This window comes from Coregonus lavaretus (genome assembly GCF_964263955.1).
Source record: "Coregonus lavaretus genome assembly, chromosome: 16".
NCBI classification, from domain to species: domain Eukaryota; kingdom Metazoa; phylum Chordata; class Actinopteri; order Salmoniformes; family Salmonidae; genus Coregonus; species Coregonus lavaretus.
Window position 1 is genome coordinate 25,419,115 of NC_140003.1, and position 18,456 is coordinate 25,437,570.

Below are 18,456 nucleotides of genomic sequence, written 5' to 3' on the forward strand. Positions count from 1 at the left end.
TCATTTCTGTGTCAGTGGGCAAACGTACAAAATCAGAAGGGGATCAAATACTTTTTTCCCTCACTGTATGTATGGTGCTAGTCAAAAGTTTGGACACCTACTCATTCAAGGGTTTTTCTTTATTTTTACTATAAAAAATTACATTGTACAATAGTAGTGTAGACAAACTTTGAAATAACACATATGGAATCATGTAGTAACCAAAAAAGTGTTAAACAAATCAAAATATATTTGAGATTCTTCAAATAGCCACCCTTTGCCTTGATGACAGCTTTGTATACTCTAGGCATATATCATAATATAAAGACTTTGACAGCATCCTGCCACACCTGTTACCATCTCCTTCTGATACCACACCCTCTACGTGAGTACTGTTATACTCTGGTCATATGCCTTAGCTACTTATGTATGAATGTAGATTATAAAAGAGACGTGACTGACTTTGAAAGCCATTACGTGGAATTTAGATATACATATTTTTTTACGTTTGAAAGGTTTTTTTGTTCTCCTTTTGTTTTAGGAAACAGAATCCTCTGAATCAAACTTTTGAGATGAATAAATGAAATGTGTATCTATAACATAGCAAAACATTTAGGCAATTAAAGGCAATGAGCTATTGGATGACATAATCAAATATTACCTCACCCTTATTTTAGTCTCTGCCTTAACAATCTCACGGGGAGCGGAGGTAACACCATCTCTATCACCAATCTTATTTTTTTGCAGATATTTTTTGGGGTTATAAGAAAGTGTTTAATATTGCAAAGTTGTCATAGATTCTGTTAGGAGATCTAAGCCATTGGCAGCACAGTCAGGTATTTCATATTACTGTGTTAAGCGTCTCTCGAGTACGAGGGATGTTTTGAACTTGGTATCAGCCTTGCACTACGAGGAAACCCTAAGGAAATTATGATTACACATAGAAATATGATAGCTCCACCATTAATATTCATGCTCTTTGAAGACATTTGCATCTGTCTGTCTGTTTGTTTGTTTCCTGATGTAAAAAAGATGAAAAGACCTGCGGACCTCATGAATTCCGCTGTGAGAATAACAACTGCATTCCAGACCACTGGAGGTGTGACAGCCAGAACGACTGTGGAGACAATTCAGATGAGCAGAACTGCAGTGAGTACGCCTATCTCTGCTGCTCTACTCTCTTAGCTCCCTCCTAACTTATATGTGACCGACCGGCTCGATTCGGTCTTATGTAGCAAAATTTTAAATTGTGTCTTTCAAAAAAGCAGCGTTAGAATGGATTACCTACACATACTGACCAGCTCATGTTATAGACAGAAGCGTGCTATATAGAGGACCAATCCGAACTCTCGGCATGTCCACTCATTATCTCAGCCGATCATGGCTAGCGGGAAGGTTGCTGTCTTTTTCCATGGCTAAACGAACTAGGCTCGTAATTGTAACAATTGTATTCGTATTTACAGATGGCATACACGTTTTTTAATAAGGCACATGAAAGTTCACATGTTCCAGAAGGCATTTCTGCCAAAAAATTAAAACATGTTTACGTTCAAATGGCTCTCCTGTGAAGTATTTCACAGGAGTCACATATATGCACTTGACGTCGTACATGCCTACCAGGGTTCGTATTGTCATGAAAATCCTTGAAAAGTAATGGTTTTAAAATTGGGATTTCCAGGCCTGGAAAGGTTTTAGAAAATGATAAAATCCCCAAAATGTTGTAAAAGTTATGAAAATTCATTTGATAATTTCTATTAATGTAATTTATTTAGCCATAGTTTATTTATTTTATCAATCAAATAAAAATCAACATATCAGCCAGGATCTGAATGACACTTTAGCGCGCCTTTGTTTGCGCGCATCACCTGCATGTGTGCGAGACAAGTGGATGGTTGCTGAAGGACAGAGAGACGGTTGGACATTGCAGCAGCAGGTAGGCATAGCCTATACAATATGATAGAGAACAGACTAATAACTAGGTAGCCAATTCAAAACATATATTGTACCCTCTAGTTAAAAAGCTATTGTTAGCATGTATTGTTTTTGTTGTCCCAAAAAACTTTCCACCGACACTCGCGAATAAGGCCATACAAAGTTTATTTACTTTTTTGAATTATTCAAATGATTCATTTAAACAATTCTTTTTGACGAAACGAACAATTCACTTCACCATTGTATTAGTTGGAATCAGTTCAAACGCTGTGAATCAGTTTGTGAATCGCGAACAGTAATTTTAGGAGAAAATATTCGATGTAGCCTCTCTTTTGGATTATGTGTCTTCAACACTTATTTTGTAGATACTTCCAGTTGATTCGGACATCCAATGTATGGGACATTGCAACTCAATAGATGCTAGTCAGCCTGCAAAGTAAACACTTATAAGGTAGCTAGCTAAGATAAATATGACTAAACTAGAAAAGGTACATTTCCTGAAGAAGATTTGTGGGCTCGCTTTAGCTGAATAAAAATATTTGTGGTCTATCAAAGCCATTTGATCTTTTGATAATGAGCTAATTATTTCAAAAGGCTTAAGTATTTGGTTGCAATGTTATACAGTACATCAAGGGTGGTCACCCATCATCCAGGAGAGATAATGGGTGTACAGGCTTTTATTCCAGTCCTCCTCTAACAAACCACATTTTAGAAATTAGCTGCTCAACCGACCTTGATAAACTGGCTCTGATGTGTTTGAGCAGGGCTTCATCAAAAGCCTGCACACCCAGTAGCTCTCGAGACTGAGAGTTGACCACAAGTTTTGTACAGTTACCTAACAGGTGTTCTACTTTGTGGGGGGTTAAGTGCCTTGCACAACGACAGGAGATGGTACATGGGATCAGAGAGCAGCCTCCCAGTGTCGATACCACATTACGCTTACTTTTGTATACGTAGATAGACGCCACCAATTGTTGGTCATGGAAATATGGTTAAAAGTAATGGAGAAGTCATGTGTATGTACCCTGCTTATGCACTTGCGCAGTTCAGTTAGTATTTTGGGACTGTTTGAGGATGAACTGTGTGACTCTGTTTTTTCCCTCTTGCTTTGTGTCTTTGTACACTGTACCATTCCTCTGCTAAACTTTGTAAAGTGTTCCCACAATCAAAGTTAGGCAGCTGGCAGCTCAGTGGAGCGCTATACCTAGCTGTTTATAACTTGGCTATGCCCTCTGAGCATGTTCCCTCTCCAACCTCGTTGGATCTGAAAGAAATTCAGAGCTCCAGAATCCTCAGCTTTGATACCATCTCTCCTCTGTAATTTTCCCAAGCTCACTTTTTTGTTTACATATTCATCACCAACTTCTGGAATAAAGTTTGTTATGAAAGGTCTTTGTCAACCCAGGTAGTCCATATCTCATCTCTGCTCTATGTACGTGTGCGAGCGTCCATGTGTGTATTTGCGTTTTATGCTGAGTATGCATCGTTCATTTGATTTATTATATGCTTATTCCCCTTACCTATTGATGTCACTTAAAATGCAAATAAAGTCCAGTCAAGTGTTGGATGGTAAAGAATTAAGCAGGTGCGCCAGCTAGGCTAGCAGAGAGAGGCTGCGAATTACAATCTACTGCAGACTGCAGGCTCTGCTGGGACCTTTCCTCTAACTGCAGCTCATAACACTCCCTATAGTCCGTTAACAGTCCATGATAACAGATCAGCTCATAAACACAACTACCTTCACTCCCTACAGTCAGTTAACAGTCCATGATAACAAGGGGATGAGGGGAGGACCTCAGCACTGGAATTTGATGATGCTTAAATATGGCATAATGTTGTCCTCAGAGACCTAGACATACAGTGTACCTTAATGTGCAGAGTGGAGGTTGCCAGGTAGTAGGGCTCAGGAGTATAATGTCCCCCTAAGCTGTCACTATAGCTATAAATGTATTAACATCTTGAAAGCCACTGGCATGCCAACTATCAAGTCCAACAAACGTCTCCGACAAGCCAGTACAGGACATCACAAGGCTGCTTCTGACTGTTCTACGACAGATGCTGGGAGCTGACGCTGTTGTAGTACATGTGGGGTCAAACGACATCAGGAGGGCTAGCTCAGAACATCTGAAAAATGGATTTTAAAGAACTGATTTTAACATTAAAAGAAAAAAAACAGCCAATCATTTCAGGTCCAGTACCATCGTTGGGCCGTGGGTGTGAAAGATTCAGCAGGATACTGGCATTACACATCTGGCTAAAAGATTACTGTAGCTCTGCTGGAATCACTTTTATAGATAACTTTGACACCTTCTGGAAACTGAAGATACTCTACAGGAATGACTGAGTCCATCCAAATCATCTTGGCTCCTGTCCACGTGTTTCAAGGCTGCGTTGAAACAATGATTTATCAATGACCCAAGACCAGCTCAGTTAATCCCTACCATTGTGACAATGAGTCGTCATAATGCTGCATCAAATGTACAATATCCTAGGGGCGTTGGCAGACACAATGTAAGTATCTTAATTTATGTCCCCCTAATTGCCCTGAATACCTCTGTTGATCCTACAGCTATTGTATGCAGTAATCATGAGCCTATGAACTAGAGTTACACTGTTAGCACTGAGGCGGTGTGCCCTAGTAGGAAGACCACTGTGTGCAGGGCACCCTGCACTATCAGCTCCAATATAAATAACATGAGCAAGTCTATTTCTGATCAGCTTTCCAGTAAAGGAATAAAAACAATCAAGCAACCCAGAAAAGTGCTAAAAATAGCCCATATTAACATATGCAGCCGGAGAAACAAGGTCCATGAAGTCAATAACTTGCTTGTAAAAGATTACATTCATATTGACTATCTCTGAAACTCACATCCTTTGATGATACAGTGGTATCAATACATGGTTATAACATCTACCGAAAAGACAAATGCCAACGGGGGCGGTGTTGCGGTCTATATTCAGAACCACATTCCTGTAAAGATTAGAGACAATCTCATGTTAAATAATGGTGAAATAATATGTCTACAGGTTCATCTGCCTCACCTAAAGCCCATTCTTGTGGGAAGCGGCTATAGACCAAGCGCTAACAGTCAGTATCTGGATAATATGTGTGAAATGCTTGATAATGTATGTGAAATCAACAGAGAAGTATATTTTCTGGGTGATTTTTAAATATTGACTGGCTCTCATCAAGCTGCCCTCTCAAGAAAAAACGTCAAACTGTTACCAGTGCATGCAACCTGGTTCAGGTTGTCAGTCAACCTACCAGGGTATTTACAAACAACACAGGAATGAAATAATGTATTGATCACATCTTTACTAATGCTGCAGAAATTTGCTTTAAAGCAGTATCCAAATCCATAGGATGAAGTGATCACAATATAGTAGTCATATCTAGGAAAACCAAAGTTCCAAAGACTGGGCCTAATATAGTGTATAAGCGGTCATACAATAAGTTTTGTAGTGATTCATATGTTGATGATGTAAATAATATTTGCTGGTCTGTGGTGTGTAATGAGGAGCAACCAGACACTGCACTTGACACATTTATGAAATTGCTTATTCCAGTTACTAGGAAGCACGCACCCATTAAGAAAATGACTGTAAAAACTGTTAAATCCTCTTGGATTGATCAGGAATTGAAAAATTGTATGGTTGAGGGAATGAGGCAAAAGGTATGGCAAATAAGTCTGACAGCCCAACTGATTGGCAAATGTACTGCAAATTAAGAAATCGTGACTAAATAAAAAGAAGAAACTACACTATGAAACGAAGATAAATGACAAAGAATGACGGTGAAAAGCTTTGGAGCATCTTAAATGACATTTTGGGAAAAAAGGCAAACTCGGCTCCATCGTTCATTGAATCAGATAGCTCATTCCTCACAAACCCCACTGATATTGCCAACTACTTGAATGACTTTTTCATTGGCAAGATAAGCAAACTTAGGTATGACATGCCAGCAACAAACACTGACACTGTGTATACTGTGTATATCTCACTGGTCATCCCCAAAGCCAACACCTCCTTTGGTCGCCATTCCTTCCAGTTCTCTGCTGCAAATGACTGGAACGAACTGCAAAAATCTCTGAAGCTGGAGACACTTATCTCCCTCACTATCTTTAAGCATCAGTTGTCAGAGCAGCTTACCGATCACTGCACCTGTACACAGCCCATCTGTAATTAGCCCACCCAACTACCTCATCCCCATATTGTTATTTACATTGTTATTTATTTTGCTAATTTGCACCCCAGTATCTCTATTTGCACATCTTCTGCACATCTATCACTCCAGTGTTAATACTAAATTATAATTGTAATTATTTTGCGCTATGGCCTATTTATTGCCTTACCTCCATAACTTACATTTGCGCACACTGTATATAGATTTTCTATTGTGTTATTGACTGTACGTTTTGTTTATTCCATATGTAACTCTGTTGTTTTTTCCGCACTGCTTTGCTTTATCTTGGCCAGGTAGCAGTTGTAAATGAGAACTTGTTCTTAACTGGCTTACCTGGTTAAATAAATGTTAAATAAAAAAATAAAACACTACACATCCAAGTATATCTGACCAAATTATGGAAGACAAGAATTGTACTTTTGAATTCCATAAAGTAAGTGTGGAAGAGGTGAACAAATGATTGTCTATCAACAATGACAAGCCACCGGGGTCTGACAATCTGGATGGAAAATTACTGAGGATAATAGTGGACAATATTGCCACTCCTATTTGCCACATCTTCAATTTAAGCCTACTAGAAAGTGTGTGCCATCAGGCCTGGAGGGAAGCTAAAGTCATTACGCTACACAAGAATAGTAAAGCCCCCTTTACTGACTCAAATAGCACACAAATCAGCCTGTTACCAACCCTTAGTAAACTTCTGGAAATAATTGTGTTTGACCTGATACAATGCTATTTCACAGTAAACAAATTGACAACAGACTTTCAGCACGCTTGTTGGGAAGGACCCTCAACAAGCACAGCACTTACACAAATGACTGATTGGCTGAGAGAAATTGATACAATGATTGTGGGGGCTGTCTTGTTAGACTTCAGTGCAGCTTTTGAAATTATCAATCATAGTCTGCTGCTGGAAAAACGTATGTGTTATGGCTTTACACACCTTGCTATAATGTGGATAAAGAGTTACTTGTCTAACAGAACACAGAGGGTGTTCTTTTAATAGAAGCCTCTCAAACATAATCCAGGTAGAATCAGGAATTCCCCAGGGTAACTGTTTAGGCCCCTTACTTTTTTCAATCTTTACTAATGACATGCCACTGGCTTTGAGTAAAGCCAGTGTGTCTATGTATGCGGATGACTCAACACTATACACGTCAGCTACTACAGCAACTGAAATGACTGCAACACTTAACAAGGAGCTGCAGTTAGTTTCAGAATGGGTAGCAAGGAATAAGTTAGTCCTAAATATTTCCAAAACTAAAAGCATTGTATTTGGGACAAATCATTCACTAAACCTCAACTACTACTCGTAATGAATAATGTGGAAATTTAGCAAGTTGAGGTGACTAAACTGCTTGGAGTAACCTTAGATTGTAAACTGTCATGGTCAAAACACATTGATACAATAGTAGCTAAGATGGGGAGAAGTCTGTCCATAATAAAGCGCTGCTCTGCCTTCTTAACAACACTATCAACAAGGCATACCCCACAAGACATGCCACCAGAGGTCTCCTCACAGTCCCCAAGTCCAGAACAGACTATGGGAGGCGCACAGTACTACATAGAGCCATGACTACATGGAACTCTATTCCACATCAGGTAACTGATGAAAGCAGTAGAATCAGATTTTTTTTTTTTACAGGTAAAAAATACACCTTATGGGGACTGTGATATTGTTGTATGGTGGTATTAAACATTTTGTATTGTAAATATGTAGTGGTGTAATAATGTCATATGATGTACTGTTTTTATATTTTGTTTTATATGTAATGTAAGTGCTTTAATATGTTTGGACACCAGGAAGAGTAGCTGCCTTGGCAGCAGCTAATGGGGATCCCTAATAAATATAAATACAGTCTACTGCTAGATGATTAGCATGCAATGCTAAAGATATATCTCCTGTAAATGGGGTCTAGGGGATTCCCTTCTCTTACGACACCTCTTATAAAGGCCTGTGTGTGTGTTTTCTTAGAGGTTGGTTGCTTTTTCAGAACTATTTCAAGTGTATATAGCCTAGTCTATAACTGTAAATAGTCTATAATAGACATCACTTGCTAGGGAATGCTAGAGCCTTGTAGGAAATGATGAAGATCCGGGTAACATTGTTTTAACAATTCAAATTATTGGTATGTGGTGGAGCGTATAATGTTTGAGGGGCCGGCTCCTACTTCATTTCTATTTCAAGTGTGGTGATGTCCTTGTTCTCCCCTTGACTCAGAGCCATTGACCTGTAACCACAAGGACTTTGCCTGTGCTAACGGGGACTGCATCTCCGCCCGATTCCGTTGCGATGGAGACTATGATTGCCCTGATAATTCAGACGAGGTCAGTGATCCCTGTTGTCATTTAACAGCAGGCTTTAAATAGCATGTTATAGCCTGTAAACTGTGTGAATCACAACCTTGTGTCTGTCCACTCTTGAATAATCTGATTTGAGTGAAATGACCCTTATTAACACTATGCTTATTTCTTTATTTTTGAGGGATAAACATCAATGTGTTTTAGTTTTTTCTAAAAGGCATGATTATTGAATTGCAAATGCAACAACGGGCTTGATTTAAAAGCATTATGAAATTCAAATCGTTAAATATTTTAATTTTTATTGGAACGCATGAGAGAATAACCTACTAAGGCTGACGTTGTCCTAATAGAGAGACATTTGATGTTTCTGTTCTTATGCAAATGTGTAAATAATTATGCAAACTGGTTCACTAACTCAAAATACTGCATTAACTAGCCTTGCATGGGAATTGTGGACCTGTTTTGTGGAATGTGAATTTATTTGAAAGTGTGAGCTATTCATGAAAAATGAGACTATCGTTAGAAAATATTCAAATCTCCATTGTGCAATGGCTAATTCAAGGAGAAAGGCACGGAATTACCCATTTATTATGCCTTGTAATTTATTGCTCTGTTAAATACCCCCACAGCAATTACAGTATATAATATGAATAATCCCCTCTGTGCAACCTCTGTTAATCCATTATTGTGTGTGTGGTCCCAATTGTCTTTTTAGGTCAAACTGTATATTTAGTTCACAGAGTATGTAAACATTTGTCAGCGATGCATGGTTTCTCTTGTAAACAACTACTTTTCTTCCCCCCCACACACAATTCTTACCAATAACCTACTAAACTGGCAATGAACACTCACTGTAAAGAGTTAACATTGTCTATTAATGTGTTATGTATGAGTAATGAATGAGCTATGAAGTCCTTATGTAAGTACACTTCAAATAAAGTATTACCTGATGTTCCTACTGTATAAGAACATCTATGGTGTCAAGTCTGAGCCTATCGTAAATTTGAGCTTCTTGTTCTGTATATCTCTCTACAGAAGGGCTGTGAGGCTCGGTGTGCTGAGGACCAGTTCCAGTGTCTCAATAACCTCTGCATCTCCCTCAAGTGGCTCTGTGACGGCCAAGAAGACTGCAAGACAGGAGAGGATGAGAGGAACTGCCAGGGAACAGGTACAGTATACGAGAAAGATGAGAGAAGTTCAGAAGGGAACGTTTCCCCAAAACGTTTTTAATGTGAAATTTAAGTAGTTGTTTAAAAGCTGAAAACCACTGCAGAGCTCCTGTGGTAACATGGAGTGTTGTAGTTTTTATTCTTTGGTTAAAATGCAGGACAAAGTTTTTTTGGGGGGGACTTTTTAATGGGGTTTAGTGTAAGATCAGGAAATGTTGGTGTGGAGGGGGGTGCTTTACCCCTTACGATAGGTACAAGCAGGAGAAATGCCAAGACTACTTTCTATGTGACATGTAATTAAATACTGTTCCAATTCTGTAACCAATTAATAAATAGCTACTGCATCAGTACGCCATGTGTTTTACCCACAGTAAGTGGGTTGATATTGGCTCATTCCCATTCTATCAGAAAATGTGCAGCCACTACAGTGCAGCCACTACAGTACAGTAGCTAGCCAGTGTAACCTCATCCAGAGCCCCGGTGGTGATGATTGTGTGGGTGTGTTTCAGACCACTTCATTCAACAGCAGGCAGCACACAGCATGCCATAGCTTGAGGGAAGACATCATATTTAGACCTAGTATCTGTCCAATGTCCAGCACTGCTGGTTTGGAAATAAATAATGGGTTATAGTGTTTTTTTTTATCGCATACACTAGGCTAACATGGAGCGTGCAACCTTCTTTATGAGTTCATAAGTGTACAGAACACGTACAAACCTGCCCCACTCATGCTGTGAATGATGGCTGTTATATTATTATTTGGTGGAGTGTGTGCACTCATAAAGCTCTGTCTCTGATCTTTGTGTTTCCAGTGCTCCCCTCCTGCTCCCTAAATGAGTATGTGTGTGCCAGTGGAGGCTGTGTCTTGGCCAGTCTGAGATGTAATGGACAGGACAACTGTCTGGACGGGTCAGATGAGGTGGGTGTGGCTTTGCTTGGTACTCATCTATAGCAATCAATCTATACTTGCTTACTGCACCTTTTTTTGTTTATTTACAGAAAAAGTCACAGTAAGTAATGTCCAGTGCAGTCAAAAAGTGATTTTTCTTGTGTTTTATATATATTTCCACACTATGAGGTTGGAATAATACTGTGAAAATTGTGTAAGAGCAGTTTGAAAAGGCCGCCTGAAATTTCAGCCTGTTTTAGTGGGATGGAGTGCTGGCCTGACTGGTGACGACATCAGGCAGGAAATTAGTTAATAGACCAATAAGAAAGAGAGTTCAAAACTTATCTGCCAAAAAGAGCTCAGACCACTTCCAGACAGTCCTAGCAAAATTCTTGCTTGAGAAATTGCCCTTTTCTAAGAATACATTTTTGTTTCTTTTTGACCATTTTAATTGAAAAAAATCACAGTAATGTATTTAATTGTTAACCACAAATTAGTTGATATTGAGATAAAAATGACTGCATTGGACCTTTTTAATATGGCAGAGATGAGTAATGTAAGAAAAAATATCACATTTATTTTGTCTAGTGTTGTAGGTGGTTTCCACCCTCGGTATGCAGCATTTCTGTAGGCATTGTCCTATTTGTGACCGACCGGCTCAAATCGGTATTATGTAGCAAAATTTGAAAGTGTGTTTATTACATTGGATAAAAGTAGAGACTCAGAGCTACAAAATGGTATATCATACACTACAGTTGAGGAACAATGGGAAAGTAATTTTGATTTGAAAGTTGATAAACTTGTAAACTCATTTTTGAGAAAATTGCCTTTGAATATTTTGGTACTACTACTGGAGAGCCCTTCTTCGTCTACACCCAATCAGCATCATTCACACCCTCTTAAGCTTCAGCCCCACCCATCTCTTTAAGGGTTGATCCGAGCGTTCTGTCCTGACAACAGAAGTCAAGCACCCAAGCTATCTTGCTAGCTACTTCCAGATACAAATGACAGAACAGCTCACTGAACATTACTCGCCCTAGCAGAGCTGGTTAGGCTGTTATGTTATCCAGAGCATTGGTGACTGCAACTGTGCTGTCAGATTGTCCATTTGTAAATTCAAAACGTGTCGCTCTCGGAGCGTTCAGAGCGCACACCAGACACTCTGGCCGATGAGTAGGGTTGATCCGAACGTTCTGACCTCACAACGGCAGTCAAGCACCCAAGCTAACAGACTGAATTTATGAACGCACCCGAAATGGTTATTTGCATAGTGGAGTATTTTGTTAAGACGTAGCTAGGTCAACAATGAACCATAATCACAACTCATGATTTTACTACCCTGCATGAATCTGCAGGTAGTTAACCAACCAGCTAGCCAAGCAAATGGCTCTTTCTGTCAAAATTAGGAACGTGTAATATCTGAAAATGTAGCTAGCTAGACTATCTTACCCATATACAGTGGTCTAAAGTACTTAAGTAAAAATACTTTCAAGTACTACTTAAGTAGTTTTTTTTTGGTATATGTACTTTACTTTACTATTTTTATTGTCCAGCCCACTTATTATCTCAGCCAATCATGGCTAGCGGGAAGGTTGCTGTCTTTTTCTTTGGCTAAACCAACTAGGCTCGTAATTTAACCATTTTATTCGTATTTACAGATAGCATAGACGTTTTTTATTAAGGCACATGAAAGTTCACATGTTTTTTAAAAAACATTTACGTTCAAATGGCTCTCCTGTGAAGTAGTGACCCGTGACATACGCCTAGTTTTCTGAAACGCGTCACATTTGTAAGGATGGTCCCTACATAATTTGGTGTCCTGTGTGAGGTGAATTCCTAACAGTATAGACAAGGATGTGAGTAAAGTCTTGACTGTGTTTTGACATCGAATACTGTATGATGCTGTTTTGTGTTTCCATGTTGACAGGTGGGCTGTGTGAAGGAGTGCAAGGAAGACGAGTTCCTGTGTCTGAACCACGCCCACTGTATCCCACGGAGATGGCGCTGTGACGACATGTTTGACTGTGTGGACCATAGTGACGAGGAGAACTGCAGTCAAGGTACGACAGGGCTGGACATACTCACTTCACATGCCAATGTGCTAGAAAACTGTAACTGCAGCCAGGGTAGGACAGGGATTACAAAACACACACACACACCGTGAGGAAGGCACAAGCTGAAACGTATGCAGCCAGTGTAAGTTCTAGTAGGACATGTTACCTGTACAAGAAATGTAACAAAGATTAAATTGCAACTGTGGACAGAGTTGAGCATGTTCACTGGAACACTGTAATAGAGAACACATGCCTGCCAATATGGTACACACATTATATTTTCTTCCTTCTCAGCCTAGGTAGATTCAATTGCAGCCAATTGCAGTTTTCACAGTGCAATGAATGTCACGATCAGTGGGGGGTTCGAACTCACATGGCTAGTAGCGTAGCAACCACCATTCTAGCCATGTGTTTGTTGTGAAAGGTGTACAGCACTAGTCCTATTCTGGCCAAGCAAAGGTCATTTTGCTAACAAGAAAGTTCTTTCATACAGACACTATACTTCTAGCACAATGCTGTTGATTGACGTTTTGAAGGAAATGGAAAAGACGACCTTGTGAAAGAAAGAAAGCCCACGGGCACTGCTGCTCACCTTCAGTCTGTAATTGCAGGCATCATCTTCTGCCGTCCCGATGAGTTCATTTGCAACAACACCTTGTGCAAGCTTCACGCATGGGTGTGTGATGGCAAGGACGACTGTGGAGACAACTCAGATGAGGACACAGAGATGTGTGGTGGGTTGAAATAACAACGTCTCTCACTTAGATGTTTTCTCAAAGGTGTTTGATGGATATTTTATTAGCTATTACTTACATATTTAATGTAAGGTGATATTCATTGGTGAATTGCTTAAAGAAAATGAATGTCCTTTTTATGAAGGAGTTGAATAAACTCTGATGAATGGACTACAATATAATTTGTTAAATGGATTAGAGTGGACTGTGTTGAATGAGCTAAAATGTATTTGACTGTCTGGAATACTTGTGTGTTTCTTCTCCCCTCCAGCCAAACTTCCTTGTCCTTCCACACGGCCACACCGATGCAGAAATGACCGTGTGTGTCTGCGCCCTGACCAAGTGTGTAACAAGGTGGATGACTGTGGGGATAACTCGGATGAGGAGGAATGTGGTGAGTTTACACCAGTTCAAACATTACGTTTTTCTTCATCAAGAATGTTGAACTAAGGAGGTTGTATATTCCAATCTAACTTTATTCCTAATCGTATCAGTGTGACAACAGCAGAAACGGTGTCTTAGTCAAGTTCCTTTAATATCCCTAGAAACTCAAAGCCACATTAGTCTTTAAATCTAGGCTACTGTCAGCATTTTTATAAAGGCATCTCAAAACACCACCCATGCTTTTATGCAAATGCCTTCTCTGTTGCCGATGCGGTCTTTCTATCTGACGTGTGTTTGTGTCCTGTGTGCGTCCCAAAGCAGAGGTGGTGTCTGGCAGACCCAGGCCGTGTGGGAAGGCAGAGTTCACCTGCAGTACCCAGCGCTGCATCCCAGCCCAGCTGCAGTGTGACCTCTTCAATGACTGTGGGGACGGGGGCTCGGACGAGCAGGACTGCAAGGCCTGTGCGTGTGTGTGTCACACTGATCAATATCCTGCTGTTTAGATGGAAGTAATAAATGTCACTAGGCAGGAACTGGATGCGTGAGATAATCTAGGGCTCTTCTGCTAGATCCAAGGGTTAAATGATGTCAGAACATTTATGGTAGTAACATATTTGCTGTGTGTTTTTCTGTCCGGTGAAAGTTGTTCTCTTGGCTTCCACACATCAATGGAACATGTCTTTGTACAATGTTTAGGAATGTGTTTTCATGTGCAATCAAAGTGTTGTCTTCAATTGTAGTTTCCCATGGAGACGTATGTGGAAAGAAGTCAAACCCATGTGGGGAGGATGCAATTTGCAATCAGACAAACACAAGTTCAATATGTCATTGCAAATCTGGCTTTAGGAGAAATCTAAAGACTGGCCAGTGTGAAGGTACAGTATGACCTCTTTCTCCTCACTATTCAATTGGACAGAATGTTTACTCTAATAATGGAATTCTATAATGTAACTAATGTGGTTAGATATCATGTACATAATGTAGCCGTGGTTGATAAACAATATACAGTTGAAGTTGGAAGTTTACACTTAGGTTGGGATATCCTACAGACACCCGACAAGGCCCAAATCCCCGTCATTCGCATGAGGAAGAGACGGAGATATTGTTGACGTAGGTCGGGGTGCCTTGTAAGGATCCGACGGCGAGCGAGTAATCTGCCGCTCCCATCAATCCTATTAGCCAATCTTCAATCATTGGAAAATAAATTGGATGACCTAAGATTACGGTTATCCTACCAACGGGACATTAAAAACTGTAATATCTTATGTTTCACCGAGTCGTGGCTGAACGACGACATGGATAACATTCAGCTAGCGGGCTATACGCTACATCGGCAGGATAGAACGGCTGACTCCGGTAAGACAAGGGGTGGCGGTCTGTGTATATTTGTAAACAACGGCTGGTGCACAAAATCAAATACTAAGGAAGTCTCTAGGTTTTGCTCGCCTGAGGTAGAGTATCTTATGATAAGCTGTAGACCACACTATTTACCAAGAGAGTTTTCATCTATATTTTTCATAGCCGTCTATTTACCACCACAAACCAATGCTGGCATTAAGATCGCACTGAATGAGCTGTATAAGGCCATAAGTCAACAGGAAAACGCTCATCCAGAGGCAGCGCTCCTAGTGGCCGGGGACTTTAATGCAGGGAAACTTAAATCCGTTCTACCTAATTTCTACCAGCATGTTAAATGTGCAACCAGAGGGAAAAAAACTCTAGATCACCTTTACTCCACACACAGAGATGCATACAAAGCTCTCCCTCGCCCTCCATTTGACAAATCTGACAATAACTCTATCCTCCTGATTCCTGCTTATAAGCAAAAACTAAAGCAGGAAGCACCAGTGACTTGGTTAATAAAAAAAGTGGTCAGATGACGCGAATGCTAAGCTACAGGACTGTTTTGCTAGCACAGACTGGAACATGTTCCGGGATTCTTCAGATAACATTGAGGAGTACACCACATCAGTCAGTGGCTTCATCAATAAGTGCATCGATGATGTCGTCTCCACAGTGACCGTACATACATGGTGTGGTCCTCTGTAGCTCAGCTGGTAGAGCACGGCGCTTGTAACGCCAAGGTAGTGGGTTCGATCCCCGGGACCACCCATACACAAAAAAATAAATAAATAAATAAATAAATAATGTATGCACGCATGACTGTAAGTCGCTTTGGATAAAAAGCGTCTGCTAAATGGCATATTATTTATATATTATTTTATACATACCCCAACCAGAAGCCATGGATTACAGGAAACATCCGCACTGAGCTAAAGGGTAGAGCTGCCGCTTTCAAGGAGTGGGACTCTAACCCGGACGCTTATAAGAAATCCCGCTATGCCCTCCGACGAACCATCAAACAGGCAAAGAGTCAATACAGGACAATCGTACTACACCGACTCTGACGCTCGTCGGATGTGGCAGGGCTTGAAAACTATTACAGACTACAAAGGGAAGCACAGCCGCGAGCTTCCCAGTGACACAAGCCTACCAGACGAGCTAAACCACTTCTATGCTCGCTTCGAGGCAAGCAACACTGAAGCATGCATGAGAGCACCAGCTGTTCCCGGATGACTATGTGATCACGCTCTCCGTAGCCGATATGACTAAGACTTTTAAACAGGTCAACATTTACAAGACCGCAGGGCCAGACAGATTACCAGGACGTGTACTCCGAGCATGTGCTGACCAACTGGCAAGTGTCTTCACTGACATTTTCAACATGTCCCTGACTGAGTCTGTAATACCAACATGTTTCAAGCAGACCACCATAGTCCCCGTGCCCAAGGACACTAAGAGAACCTGCCTAAATGACTACCGACCCGTAGCACTGACGTCTGTAGCCATGAAGTGCTTTGAAAGGCTGGTCATGGCTCACATCAACACCATTATCCCAGAAACCCTAGACCCACTCCAATTTGCATACCGCCCCAACAGATCCACAGATGATGCAATCTCTATTGCACTCCACACTGCCCTTTCCCACCTGGACAAGAGGAACACCTACGTGAAAATGCTATGCATTGACTACAGCATTCAGCATTCAACACCATAGTGCCCTCAAAGCTCATCACTAAGCTAAGGATCCTGGGACTAAACACTTCCCTCTGCAACTGGATCCTGGACTTCCTGACGGGCCGCCCCCAGGTGGTAAGGGTAGGTAACAACACATCTGCCACACTGATCCTCAACACGGGGGCCCATCAGGGGTGCGTGCTCAGTCCCCTCCTGTACTCCCTGTTCACCCATGACTGCATGGCCATGCACGACTCCAACACCATCATTAAGTTTGCCGACGACACAACAGTGGTAGGCCTGATCACCGACAACGATGAGACAGCCTATAGGGAGGAGGTCAGAGACCTGGCCGTGTGGTGCCAGGATAACAACCTCTCCCTCAACGTGACCAAGACAAAGGAGATGATTGTGGACTACAGGAAAAAAATTAGGACTGAGCACGCCCCCATTCTCATCAACGGGGCTGTAGTGGAACAGGTTGAGAGCTTCAAGTTCCTTGGTGTCCACATCACCAACGAACTATCATGGTCCAAACACACCAAGACAGTTGTGAAGAGGGCACGACAAAGCCTATTCCCCCTCAGGAGACTGAAAAGATTCGGCATGGGTCCTCAGATCCTCAAAAAATTATACAGCTGCACCATTGAGAGCATCCTGACTGGTTGCATCACCGCCTGGTATGGCAATTGCTTGGCCTCCGACCGCAAGGCACTACAGAGGGTAGTGCGTACGGCCCAGTACATCACTGGGGCCAAGCTTCCTGCCATCCAGGTCCTCTATACCAGGCGGTGTCAGAGGAAGGCCCTCAAAATTGTCAAAGACTCCAGCCACCCTAGTCATAGACTGTTCTCTCTGACCCCAAGCATACTTCCTAAGTTGTGGCAAAATGGCTTAAGGACAACAAAGTCAAGGTATTGGAGTAGCCATCACAAGCCCTGACCTCAATCCTATAGAAAATATGTGGGCAGAACTGAAAAAGCGTGTGAGCAAGGAGGCCTACAAACCTGACTCAGTTACACCAGCTCTGTCAGGAGGAATGGGCCAAAATTCACCCAACTTATTGTGGGAAGCTTGTGGAAGGCTACCCGAAACGTTTGACCCAAGTGAAACAATTTAAAGGCAGTGCTACCAAATACTAATTGAGTGTATGTAAACTTCTGTGTCACACTCTGGCTCTGGGGACTTTATATGTTGAGCCAGGGTGTGTAGGTTCCGTGTGTTTATGTGCTGTGTTTTGAGTGTCTAGTTGTTCTATGTCTATGTTGGCCAGAGTGGCTCCCAATCAGAGGCAACGAGTGTCAGCTGTTGTGGGTTGTCTCTGATTGGGAGCCATATTTAAACTGTATGTTTTCCCTTGGGTGTTGTGGGTTTTTGTTCCGTGTTCGGTCATTGTCACTGAGGACTTCACGAGTCGTTTATTGTTTTGTTATTTCGTGTGTATGCTTTAATTAAATAAAGCAAGTATGTTCGCAACTAATGCTGCGCCTTGGTCTACTCACTCCTACGACGATCGTGACAGAAAAACCCACCATACCAGGACCAAGCAGCGTGTCCAGGAACACACGCAGGAGGTGACTCTTGTGGATGTCCTCCTCGGTTGGGGGCAGATTACTGAGGAGGAGGCCGTCCGGTACCGGAAGGCGATAAAGGGGGAGACCCAGGCAGGAGAGGAGCAGCGGCGCCAAACGGGTCAACGTCGGACAGGCGAGAGGCAACCCCAAGAAATTTTTAGGGGGGGGCACACGGCATGGGCGACTGGGCAGCAGGAGGCTGCCACAGGGCGAAATGGGAGACGAGGAGAGAAGGC

At 41.6% G+C, this 18,456-nt stretch overlaps 1 protein-coding gene across 1 annotated transcript in view; it reads left to right on the forward strand.

Annotated features, from left to right (window-relative positions):
* The window catches only part of lrp1bb (low density lipoprotein receptor-related protein 1Bb), a gene marked incomplete at both ends in the record, with an annotated part of 417,763 nt that overhangs the window by 378,701 nt on the left and 20,606 nt on the right, over positions 1-18,456 (forward strand). The window contains 9 exons of the mRNA XM_084179294.1: positions 1,012-1,128; positions 8,316-8,422; positions 9,434-9,566; positions 10,380-10,486; positions 12,384-12,516; positions 13,122-13,244; positions 13,516-13,638; positions 13,947-14,090; positions 14,369-14,503. Coding sequence (XP_084035420.1) covers positions 1,012-1,128; positions 8,316-8,422; positions 9,434-9,566; positions 10,380-10,486; positions 12,384-12,516; positions 13,122-13,244; positions 13,516-13,638; positions 13,947-14,090; positions 14,369-14,503 — 1,122 coding nt within the window. The remainder of the gene's footprint in view (positions 1-1,011; positions 1,129-8,315; positions 8,423-9,433; positions 9,567-10,379; positions 10,487-12,383; positions 12,517-13,121; positions 13,245-13,515; positions 13,639-13,946; positions 14,091-14,368; positions 14,504-18,456) is intronic.